The 13,034-nt window shown below is 50.0% G+C and overlaps 1 protein-coding gene across 26 annotated transcripts in view; it reads right to left on the reverse strand.

Annotated features, from left to right (window-relative positions):
• The window catches only part of AKAP13 (A-kinase anchoring protein 13), a 308,889-nt gene that overhangs the window by 24,392 nt on the left and 271,463 nt on the right, over window positions 1-13,034 (reverse strand). For 20 of the 26 annotated variants that reach the window (XR_007915293.2, XM_070053466.1, XM_051835156.2 and 17 more), the window contains 2 exons: window positions 8,259-8,326; window positions 6,353-6,419 (listed from right to left, as the gene is read on the reverse strand). Coding sequence is in view for 25 of the 26 variants with exons in the window: in XM_070053466.1 (XP_069909567.1) it covers window positions 6,353-6,419; window positions 8,259-8,326 (135 nt within the window). In the remaining variant the exon portion in view is untranslated. The remainder of the gene's footprint in view (window positions 1-6,352; window positions 6,420-8,258; window positions 8,327-13,034) is intronic. The other 6 variants (XM_070053462.1, XM_051835154.2, XM_070053463.1 and 3 more) reach the window with 1 other exon arrangement.

Consider the following 13,034-nt stretch of genomic DNA (forward strand, 5'->3'; position numbering starts at 1 on the left):
CAAACAGGAGGTGGAGGGAAGCCATGAGGCTGCCGGGCCAAGCCCCATGGGCAAAAATAGCTTCTGATGTCTAAAGAGCAGGCAGCAGCAAGCAAACAGCCAGCTTTCCTTGTCTGAACCGGAGCATGGCTGCAGGCAAGGCCGGCTCTGAGGCTTCTCACTGCCTTGTGACCACGGTGACTCCACCCCCACTTCCTTCTGCAGGCAACCCGGGCAATGCCCAAGGCTACGCAGCTATTGAAGGGGAGGTGCTGGGACTCAGTCCATACAATCCGAATCCACAACCTGTCCTAAAGTCCAGTACTGCCTTGGCGGGATAAGAGAGAGATCAGGCATGCATGTGGGCAGAGGTAATACACAGGGGAACCCAACGCTGAATAGGTGTCTGGTTTTGTTTTAAAGACGGATGCTATTTCATCTGACATAATAAGGGAAAAGAACGAGCTCAGGGAAACTGAACTCCTAACAGGTGTGTGGAATGTGTCAGCTCACAGGTCCGAGCGGGCGTCAGTCCGGCCGGCTCCCATCTTGTCACCCACACACAGCTTTCTACGTGCGGAGAGAAGCCTCCCTCGGTGGGGGAGTGCAGGCAGCACAGCCACTGCAGAGCTGCGTGGCAGAGCAGCGGCTCGCGGGCTGTGGAGGGAAGCAGCACTTCCCGGACCCACCACGGCACAGTCGACCGCTGGATCCCACTCAGGATTTCCGACACCCAGCTCTGGCAGGACCCAAGGAGGGGCAGTTCTAATGGGTCCAGAACTATGCTCTGCGAAACAGTCTTGGCAAAGTCACAGAGGAGCCAGCCAGAAGATATTGCGCTCCTTCCTGAGTTATCTATGGTAGCAATTTTAATAGCCTGTGTCTGGTGAAACGGAAACTGAAAATGCGACATCGGCTCACGAAGGGACGTGGCAGGTTAACGTACTATTTTAACGTGACCAGTCTGCCTTCTGACAATTTCTGACAATTTCTAAACTGGGTCTTCTGAATTTAGGGCTTCCAGTCAGATACTGGAACTCTCAAAGGCTGACTCTCAACTTGGTGAGATAATAGTTGTTTGAGTCAATTCAGATTCTGTAAAGTACATTGTAAAGTTATAAATGATATCAAATTTATGTTGTACTCATGTCACTCTTAAAGTTAGAGTTGTTTTATAAAAAATGAGAGTTAATTCTGCATACGCATGCCTTTACACTGTCACATCAAAGTGGGCCAAAAGACTGGTTCAGAAAAATGGCGTGAATCCAATGCCCTCCAGCTCCGTGGCTTACATGTGGGCTTTGATGATACGTTTCAGACTTGTTTTTCTTAAAAGGATAAAGATATTTTCAAAGTTGTTAACATACACCAGTGCCTGTGTTTGCTGTTCAGGAGGTATATATTATCAGTTATTTAAAAACATGGAAATGTAATTTTGACCTTAAAATAATTCAGACAACAGCATGGCATTCATTAATATCTCAGTGTCTTAAGCCATCTAGGCGTAGCTACTAAATGAAAACTGGGTAAAGGTAAATACAAATATGGACATGTGTGATCTTAAATTCTAGAAGGAAGACTGTGTAATCTTAAATTCTAGAAGGAAGACTGTGTAATCTTAAATTCTAGAAGGAAGACTGTTTGAGTTTGTTAACATATTTTCATAATTTGTCTATGCATGACAGTTCAAGAATGCTTGAAAGTAACTAAAAGTTTAAGTTGCAAAATGTGTGAGCAAGTCATAAAAATTTTGAGAGGGATAAATCTTGGAAGAAAAAGTTTATGTGTGAAAAGGTTGATTATAATTTTAAATTATTGTTTATAGAGTTTTCTACAAACTGAGCATTAATGTCAAAGTTACACTGACCTAAGATTGAAGTCTGATCTTTTGTTACAACAACAAGTTTTTTGAAAAATATATGTTAATATCTTAGTAAACACCTGGAAATACCCTTGATCTTGAATTTTAAAAAATCTGTTATTCAAAAAACTGAAATGTCTCCTTTAAACAGTTTCTGTTTAACTGGTTGCTCTGTTCCAATTTTATAGTTAGGTCCTATAAACTCTTTTCTGACTCTGTTAAACTGCTTTTTATATTTTAATGTTGATATTGCTGATTTTTGTGATGACCAAAGAGACACAGATTTTATGTTCTGTTGAAGTAATCTATTGTATTCTCTACTGTCTGTTAAGGTTGATTGTTGGAAACTGTTGAGTCTTAAAAGTTAGAATTATTTTTAAATATGTATTTATTTAAAAATATTTGGCCACTTTATCATTATTATTAATCTAAAATTGGTAAAATCACCCTAAATAGATGGATACTCTTTCATGATGTTAAGGAATTCCATTTTGAATGGATACTATAAGTTCTCTTGGCACCTTTAACAGACTTTCTGAAAATCAAGGTCTGAATTCTTTGGACTTTGATATTTCTAGTTGGGCCCCTGGAAATGTCAAAGGATATATCTCTCATCTTGTAAAGATAATAACCAATTAGGCTATTTGGATTAAAAGTGTTGCCAAGATGTGGAATGATGCTAAACTTCAATTACGGGCATGTTGTGTGTGTGTTGCATGTGTTGTGTGTTGTGTGTGTGTGTGTGTATTTTTCCCCAGCTGTTCCAGTCTCTTGGCTTGCAGGCCAGATTCTTTAAAGGACTGACAAAGTCTCAGTCAAGCTAACACTGAATAACCAGTCATTGCCAGTTCAAAATGTGGATCAAACGGGGGTCCAGCCAAAAGGGAGGAAGGATTCCAGAAGACACTTAGAGACGACTGGAGACGGTTACGCAGCAGATATCAGACAGCTCCGTTCCAAGAGCCCAAGAAAGCTCTAGTATCCACAGGCTTCGTGGTGAAAATCCGAAGGCCAGAATACTTACTAGATGAATCTGAAACTTAATTTTGAGTTACATGGTAAGCACTTGTGTAAATGTATGGGTTAAAAATGAGTTAAACTCGGCAACCCAGGCCCATAACCCACTGGCTACATAGTGAAAACCCGGAAACCTAAGGATGGCAGAGACATCACAGATTCTCCTCTAAGTCAGGCTACGCAGTAAGCGCCGGTTAAATCTGAAAGCCCAGGAAGTCAGGCTGAGCCATCAGCAGACCCAACTTGCTGCCTCACTTCTCCTCTTTTCAAGATGGAAGCTGACTATTCTGCAGGACTCTCCACTGTGATGTACAGTTTGATCCCCAGACCTTATAAAAGGGATGACTGACCTTTTCTGTAATAATGCCTGGTCACAGTATAGAGGACCAAATACACAGCTGGAAAATGAGAGGTTAAACTTTGAAACGATTTTACAGCTAGATTTTCTATGTGCACAGGAAATGGAAAGAACTCCCCTTTTAAACCAAATTGAGGGGGAGTTGGGAAGTTTTACTGACGACCTCAAAATATACAGAGATCACCACATTTATCTTAGCTGAAAGGTCACAGTTACCCTCATGGGCACGGTTTTAACTAACAGGGAAATACTAAGTGTCAGAATTTGCCCACGAGCATAGCTTTCTAGCTCACCCTGATAATAATACAAGAAATTTCCACAAATTAGGGATGGGAGTGAGCATTCCTTTGACTGACATCATAGAGGCTCCCCCTGGGGTCTACCTAACAGAAACTAGGAGAAAGAGAGCGAGGGCGGCAGCAGGAGCCATGTCAGGACAATTAATGGCTGCTATACACAGTGACTGCCGTCAAGGAGACCCAACAAGGCCAGTCCATCCCCAAACAGCACCTGTTTCCAACAGAAGTCAGGACACTGGGCAAGCAGCTTGTTTCCAACAGAAGTCAGGACACTGGGCAAGCAGCTGCTGTGACAGAGACGAGCTTCTCAAGGCCCTGTCAGCTCTGCCAAAAGCCAGGCCACTGGAAAACGGAACTGCTCTGGGAGTCCAAGGAATCTTGGGTCAGAACTGCTGACCCTGTTGGCCCCAGCTTCCAAAGTAACCTCTGTTACTGAGGGGATGGCCAAGGGTCAGTGACACTGCTGGTAAGACTGCAAATTTCCACTTAGAGACACTGCCTCTTCTGCGCCAGCCTCCTGTTCAGACCAGCTCTCCTCGTCCAGCCAAGTAAAGGGAGTCAACAGGTGCTTCCCTAAGGAGGGTCACAGCTCCCTTGTAACATGTCTTCCAGGCCTCACACATACCTGGCCAGGCCTTAAAGCTTACCCGATTATTATTGACAAAAAAGCCCCTCCTGTCAGTTCCTATTGCCTTTGAGTGGGTTAAAAAGAAAAAGCGGGGCTGAGAGTAGCAGCTAACTTAGTCCACCTATTTGGACAGGCCCTCACAGAGGATTTAAAGGACCTATCTCTTGAGGGGTGCAAAATAACCCAGAAGGCAGATGGTTCACTCGTCTGTTTCCCTCCCCAACCCAAGAGTCTGGTCATGTGCATTAGCTAAGACCTAACTTCCCAGCAGCACGGAAGGGCTTCAGCACTTGTCCTCACCATGGGAGAGAAGACCAGGCCCCGAGAGGACATAGGCCAGCAACAAGTTCCTGCTATCGCAACCTTAAGCCAGTCCCAGCATTTCCCTAACAGGTTATGAATTCCTGGGAATAGCAAAGTTCCTAATTCAGGCTCTCAAGAGTGAGCCAAAACAGGGGAAAAAAAAACGAAGAAAACACAGCCTTCATCCACTGAAAGGCTGCCACGACCAGGGCCCCGTAACAGGACTGCTAACCCCAGTCCTTCAACACAGGCAGGCCCCAGACCTGCCAAAAGCTGCCCAACAAAGTGTCTATCCCAAAATGTTTATTGGGTCAAACGAGGCTGGCATCTGGTCATGGAAATCCTGGCCACTGCCCCTCCTTGGTGACGTGGCTTCCACACTCTTTCTGCTTCCCTTTAGACTATGGTGTGTTAATGCCCCTGCCTGTTTTGTCTCTAACAGAACATAAGTCATCTAGCTCCAGATCCTTCTGAGGCTGGGCTAGCAGCCTACCCTATAGAGAAGATGGTCAGTCCTCTGGCCAGTCTTTTCAGAGGCCACCCTCAAACACCATAGGACCGACAGCAGGAGAAGAATTCCCATAACCAGCTCTATGCCCATTTGTCAGCTCTGGACAGACTACAGAAGATGGACCTTCATCCATTCTAACCCCATAAGATTATGCCTACCTTCTCTTTTCTTTAAGATTTATTTTTATGTATTTAAAAGGTGGAGTTACAGAGGGAGATAGAAACAGAGGTCTTTTACCCACTGGTTCACTCCTCAAATGGCTGCAACGATTGGGGCTGGGCCAGGCAGAAGCCAGGAGGTTCTTCTGGGTCTCCCACATGGATGCAGGGGCCCAAGGACTTGGGCCATCCTCCACTGTTTTCCTAGGCGCATTGGCAAGGAGCTGATTGGAAGTAGAGCAGCCAGGATTCAAACCAGTACCTACATGGGATGCTGGCGCTGCAGGCCGGGACTTTAACCCTCTGTGCCACAGCGCCGGCCCCTGGTACCTTCTCTTGAGGAGGGGAATGTTGGGTAGGAATCAGCCTGTGTGTGTGAGGACAGCCTGAGGACAACGAGCGCCCGCGGAGGCGCAGCCTGGAGGCAGCCCTGCATTCTGCACCACGACGCCCTGCCCAGACCCTGGTAACTTCAGAGTTGGTCCCTGCCTCCCCCAGGCAGACGCCCCAGGAGAATCCCCTCTCCTCAGCACCAAATGGGCTACCTGATTGAGCAATACAATGGTAACATCCTTCCTCCGAGGCAGGCACCCTCAGGGAGGCTCCTCTGCTGGCACCCATGGGCTCCCCGGTCTGATAGCACCGAGCAGTGGACCCTTGGGAGGGATTGTGCCTAATGCACACTGGGCCATCGGTGTCCTGGCGGAGGAGGGGAAGGAGAGATGGAGAGAACTGGACCCCTTCGCCCTGTGTGCCCCGTCTAAGTGCAGAGTGCACTCAGCTCTCCCAGCCGCCCGCCTGGCCTGCCCGGTGTGTTCTCTCCAGTAACCACATCACCTGGCTCTCCCCAGCCTGAGTGACTGGACACCCTCTCTTGGATTCTGTCCCACCCATTTTGACAGATGCCTTAACCCTTTAAACCTTGCTACCTTGTTTACCACTGCTCTCTGTCTCACGTCTGAATTCTTTCTTGTGGGAATGTCAGGCCCTATCCCACCTGCTGCCGCTCAGAGTCATACAGCTGCGAGGCACTAAAAGCAACAACTGAAGGGATCAGACACACCTGCTCAGACACAGGCCGCACGGCTGCCAGGGAGCAGACTGCACGCCCGACAGAACCCTGCTCGCTGGCTGGCCCACATGGGTCAAGCCACAGGCCAGGCACTGAAATCTTAATTAGGAATAACGAGACGACGTGACAGCAGGGAGGGGCCTGAGTGCGGACGCTGACTACTCACGCTTGGCTCTCATGATGACCGTGGGCAGTGAGGAGGTGTCGTGCGCCTGAAGGCTCCCTCTGGGCTGCTGAGGAAAGGAACAAAACACGGTGACCGCGCTGGCACACTGCCCTCCGTCAGGTCTCAGGAAGCTCGGGCAGCGGGCAGTGGGCAGCGGGCGGCGGGCAGTGGGCGTCCTGCTCCGCGTGCCCTGGCCCTGTGCCCCACGCTGCTCAGAGCCGTCACGCGTGGTGGTGCTCAGGTGCTGCCGCCTGCCTCCACGGTGTGGCACTCTTCCACCTCCTGAGCACCCAGCGCCGTCTCCTTGGTGAGGCCACCCCCTCAAGACCCCGCGCAGCCCGCACAGCCCTGTCTCCTTCAGCTAACTGCCTGCCCATCTCCCACACCAGGCTCCGGTTCCTTAGCAGCAGCTGGGGTGCTCCTTTCTTGACCTTTCTGTTTCCCCAGTGACCAGCACTTCCGAGGCTCATGAATTCTTAGGGGAAATACTCACTTTAGTTAAGGATTTTGTTGTGGTACATAACAAAAATAGTGTAAGAAATGACAAATTGAACAAATTAAACAGATTACATCACAAGAGAAAACAGGCCACTCCCAATTTAGATGGAAGCCTCCTTTCTGGTTGTAATGTGTGACACGGAGACGCTGCTTCTGCATCCTTAGTAACACAAGTATCATCAGAGACCAGACCGCAATGACGGTGGCGCCGGAAGGAAGAGTAACGCAAGGAGCAACCTACAACTCGCACATCCTGTCCAGGAAGCAGCGGCCATCACTTGCCTCCTCCCTCTGATGTCAAGGACCTGAAAGCCGGACACCAGCCCCGGACGCCAGTGCCATCATCCCGTCCACTGGCTGCCTACAGAACACCTGCGAGTCTGGAGCTCACGTTCCGTCAGGAAGAAGTGAAGGCCACAGAGAGAGGGATACAACAAAGACCGCTAGGGGCACATGCTGGGAAGGTGACAGGACTGAGAAGAAAGGACAATGGGTACGATGGACTGGGCTGGGGACGCCAGGCCCAGGGCCGACAGACCTTTCAGGAGAAAGCAGAAATGCAAAGACAGGAAATAACGATCTTTCAGTAACTGCACACCAGGGCGTGGCCTGGCTTAGTGGTCAGGCTGCTGGGCGGGGTATCTGAGACCGCATCTGAGGGCCTAGGTTCAAGCCCAGCTCTGCTCTCGCCTCCACCCCCTGCTAACATGTACCCTGAGAGGCAGCTGGTGAGGAGTCAAGGAGGTGGGTTCCAGCCATCCCTATGAGACATCCAGACTGAGTTTCCAGCTACTGACTCTGGTCTGCTTCACACAAGCTGTTGTAGACATTTGGGGAGTGAACCAGCTATGGAACTCTGACTCTGTGATAAGTAAGTAAAAATTTTAATACAAAGTGTGCTGGTTACTGGTGAGGCTCACAGCACCCCGGGCACCTGTGTCCAGGCTGGAGCGTTCTCTCCTGCCCCAAACCCACTCTGACTTCTGAGGGCTACAGGAAAACTGCACACTGGTAGGCAGCCTGCAGGCTCACAGCAGGCAACACACACAATTTAGCAGCTGACCAGAGCTGTCTCTCAGAGCAGCCCCACCCACCAGCACGGCCAAGCCCTGGTTGGCAGTGGCTGCCCTCCAGGTGTGCAAACGGCAGCGTCCTGCAGCACAGAAATACTACCGTGACAGGTGCAGGTTCTGAAAGCATCTTCTTTGCCAAAGTCTCAGGTCCCAAGCATGTTAACTAAGAAGAGGATTAGCACTTCGAGAAAAACTGTTTTCTGGTTACTGTGGTCTCAAAGTTGGTACCAAATGATTGAAACAAAACCCACTACAACCTCAACTTTTCCAATTCTGAGGATTTTACTGGTTTAACCTCTTTATTTTGGGCCTTTGTTTAGCAAGAAAAATCTTACCTTCATCTTGATCTTTGCACAGGAGGCCAGACTTTCCCTGCAGCCTTTGTGGACGAAGGCACCGCAGCCTAAAGAGAAAGCGAAACCCAAGGTCACAGGATGACAGACAGACCCTGGATCCTGGCTTCCCCTGCAGCTCCTGGGGAGAGCCAGGCTGGCCAGCTGAACTGGGGGGCACAGTCCTCGTTGGGGAGCAGGTCTGGGATGTTGTTTGGAGGAAGAGAAGCAAGAGCAGATGCGGTTTTGGGTTAACAAAACCTGCAACTCGGGAACTTCACAGAGAAGCCTGAGAGACTACCAGAGCTACAAGTAGAGGCGTCGGTGGACATCTCGGTCACACACAGAAATAAAGCCCCCCACTGCATGGTAACATGTGCAGTGCCTGATCAAAGTGCAAAGGGAGCATCTGAAAACCCAGCAGCCTACTCCTTCTACCCGGGACCCTAACCACCCTCAGCTTTCCCAACCGAGTCAACAGCCACAGGAACGGCCATCGGAGCCCCCACAGTACTTCTGGGATCCCAGCACAGGAGGTGGGACTTCCTCAGAGGCAAGGCACAGACCACAATCCACCAGCAACACCGCATTTTTCTTTCTTCTGCATGAATTCAAACTCTTTTTTTAAAATTTTATACATAAATGTTATGTACATACACATTCTTACAACTTTTGTTAAAGTAGTAAGGATATTAACATCACATAATACAAGATTCAGGACAAGGATCGTAATATGAGGAGGAGAGGGTAAATAATTACGTAGAGGGTATAATTCAGACAACATTTACAATTATCTATGCACAAATCAACATGACATCCACACAGATTTTACAGTCTCTGTATATTAAATTTCACACAGGTAAGAAAATGTGAAAGTTGTCTTTCTGTGCCTTGCTTATTTCACTTAGCATGAATGATCCCTAATTCCATCCAATTTGTTGCAAATGTCAGGAATTCATTCTTTTTTATGCCTAATATTCTATTGTGTACATATTCTAAATTTTCTTCATCCAATCATCAGTAGATGGCTATCTAGGCTGATTCCATATCTTTCCTATTGAGTTGGACTGTAATAAACACAGTAGTGCAGACATATCTCTCATATGCTGACTTCATTTCCTTTGGATGTATTTCTAGAAGTAGGCAAATCAAACATGACAGTGACAGAATGAAGGATAAAAGTCACATGACTATCTCAACAGATGCAGAGAAACCACTGATGCATTAATACAATGTAACACTCTTCAGAAGAAACACAGCTCAACACAGTAAATGCTATATACAGGACAGGCCCACAGCTGACATCACACTGGCTGGGGAAAAGCTGGAAGCCTTTCCCCTAAGGTCTGGGATCAGGCAAGATGCCCACTCTCTCCACTCCTGTTCAATACAGTTCTGGGAGTTTTAGCCACAGCCATTAGGCAAGAGAAAGAAGGGGCTACACACATGGGAGTGGAGGAAGTCAGATTATCCCTGTGTGCGGATGACAGGATTCTATATCAGGGAACCAAGACTCTACTGAGAGACTATTGCCAGCTTATAAGAGAATTCGGCAAAGTTGCAGGCTGCAAAACCAACACACATCATCAGTAACATTGTTATGCACCAACAACAGTCTCGCTGAGAAAGCACTAAGAACATCCCATTCACAAGAACTACCAAAAACAAAAACAAAATCCCCACTGAATGCCTTGTGATAAAATTAACCAAGGATGTGAAAGAACTCTATGATGAAAATCACAAGACACCGATGAAAGAAATATGGGGTCAGCACTGCGGTGCAGGTTAAGCAGCCACTTGTAACAGCAGCATCTCACGGAGCCCAAGGTCAAGTCCATGCACTTCTGATCCGGCTGCCTACAAATGCACCTGGGAAAGCAGCCGCAGATGGCCCAAGTGCCTGGCCCTGGCACATATGGGGAAGGCCAGATGGAGTTCCAGGTTCCTGGCTCTGGCCTGGCCTAGCCCAAGCTGTCGTGGCATTTGGGGAGTGAAGCAGCAGATGGAAGATCATTCTCTGTATAACTCTGCCTTTCAAATAAATAAATGAATCTTAAAAATAAACAGATCACACACACACACACACACACACAGGTGAAAAATCTCCCATGTTTATGGATTGGATATTATCAAAATACCCATCCTATCAATTTACAGATCCAACACAATCTCTGTCAAAGTACCAGCGGTACTCTTTACAGAACTAGAAGTAACAACCCTCCAATTCATATGGAAACACAAAAGACCCAAACTGTAAAGCAATCCTGCACAATACAAAGTCATCACATTACCAGATTTACAGGGCTGTTATAACCAAGACAGCATAGTTCTGGCATGAAAACAGAAACATGACTTAAAGCCATCATTTTCAATTTCTCACTCCCTTGGCTTTTACCAAGGGCCACTGGTGTAAAAACCCAGCTCTGTATCAGCAATTCCTGCTGCTACAAGGACATGAAACAGAACTGTGCCAAGACGCGGGGCCCAGGAAGAACAAAGCACAGACCTTGTGGTGCGCTTCAGAGTGCCCTGGACCTCCTCTCAGTGCGGCCGCCGTGTAAGTTCCTACTCGTCAGGTCTCGGGGTCCCCACACGTTCCATGAGGGAGGCCCTCTGCGACTCTGCAAAGGCAGAGGTGGGCTCCAGCAAAACACACGGCTGAGGAAAACTTCTTCCTTTATTCCAAGAAGGACAGACGCCCTGCCCTTCCTCCCACTGTCTGCACGGCCCTGCCTGGGCTGTCCTGTCCCAGCCAGGCTTCACAGTCCCCTCCTCCTCCGTCCTCGCTCTCCAGCCGTGCCCAGCTGCAGTCTTCCAAGTGGAACTCTGGAGTTCCTGTCCTGCCCCCCGTAAGAGCACTGCCCACACACCTTTAGAAGGGCCCTGCGATGCTCCATTCTGCTTACACAAAACATGCTCTAAGACACAGGAATCCAGATCACGGGCCGGGAAGGCCACACACATCACACGGAATACAATGCAGCACCGGCACACACTAACAGCAACTTGGGAATACTAAAATCTCAAAAAGTAAAGAACAACCACCAACCTAACAGAAAACTGGACAAAGACAATTCACAAAAAAAGCCCTGCTTAACCTCTCTAGAAATCAGAGAAACGCAGACTTAACAACCAAGAAACACAGGTTCTTATTCAACCAGACTGGCCAAAAGAAAAAGCCCTGGGAGGAAGGTGCTCTCAACATCTGCACACGGTCTAGACACCGCCACTGCACACGGTCCAGACACCGCCACTGCACACGGCCCACACACCGCCACTGCACACGGCCCACACACCGCCACTGCACATGGCCCATACACCACCACTGCACACGGCCCAGACACCGTCACTGCACACGGCCCACACACCGCCACTGCACACGGCCCACACACCGCCACTGCACATGGCCCACACACCGCCACTGCACACGGACCACACACTGCCACTGCACATGGCCCACACACCGCCACTGCACACGGCCCACACACCGCCACTGCACACGGCCCACACACCCACTCTGCACACGGCCCACATACCGACTCTGCACACGGCCCAGACACCGCCACTGCACACGGCCCAGACACCGACTCTGCACACGGCCCAGACACCACCACTGCACACGGCCCAGACACCGACTCTGCACACAGCCCACACACCACCAGTGCACACGGCCCAGACACCGCCACTGCACACGGCCCAGACACCGCCACTACACACGGCCCAGACACTGACTCTGCACACGGCCCACACACCGCCACTGCACACAGCCCACACACCGCCACTGCACACGGCCCACACACCGCCACTGCACATGGCCCATACACCACCACTGCACACGGCCCAGACACCGTCACTGCACACGGCCCACACACCGCCACTGCACACGGCCCACACACCGCCACTGCACACGGCCCACACACCGCCACTGCACATGGCCCATACACCGCCACTGCACACGGCCCAGACACCGTCACTGCACACGGCCCACACACCGCCACTGCACACGGCCCACACACCGCCACTGCACATGGCCCACACACCGCCACTGCACACGGACCACACACTGCCACTGCACATGGCCCACACACCGCCACTGCACACGGCCCACACACCGCCACTGCACACGGCCCACACACCCACTCTGCACACGGCCCACATACCGACTCTGCACACGGCCCAGACACCGCCACTGCACACGGCCCAGACACCGACTCTGCACACGGCCCAGACACCACCACTGCACACGGCCCAGACACCGACTCTGCACACAGCCCACACACCACCAGTGCACACGGCCCAGACACCGCCACTGCACACGGCCCAGACACCGCCACTACACACGGCCCAGACACTGACTCTGCACACGGCCCACACACCGCCACTGCACACAGCCCACACAGTGACACTGCACACGACCTAGACACCGACACTGCATATGGCCTACACAGCGACTGCACACGGCCTACACAGCGACACTGCACATGGCCTACACAGCGACACTGCAGACCGGCGGGCAGCACTGGGTCACATGCAGAATGCTTGCACTTTATGAATTGGCCCACTGGTCCACTGACACCACCAGGTGTGGCAGAGAGGGGTTGGGGACATGGTGATGCGGGCAGCAGGGGACAGAGGTGGTCCTGCTTACCCAAGAGAGCACCCATGCTGAGCTGAGTCAACATACTCCTTCCCCAAGAGACAACGTTGAAAGGAAAGTGAATTACAACGTGAGATGTGGTGCAGTTTCTTTTAAAACTGTACGTTGAAAACAAAAAATAA

The sequence above is a fragment of the Oryctolagus cuniculus genome, chromosome 12 (assembly GCF_964237555.1).
Source record: "Oryctolagus cuniculus chromosome 12, mOryCun1.1, whole genome shotgun sequence".
Taxonomy (NCBI): domain Eukaryota; kingdom Metazoa; phylum Chordata; class Mammalia; order Lagomorpha; family Leporidae; genus Oryctolagus; species Oryctolagus cuniculus.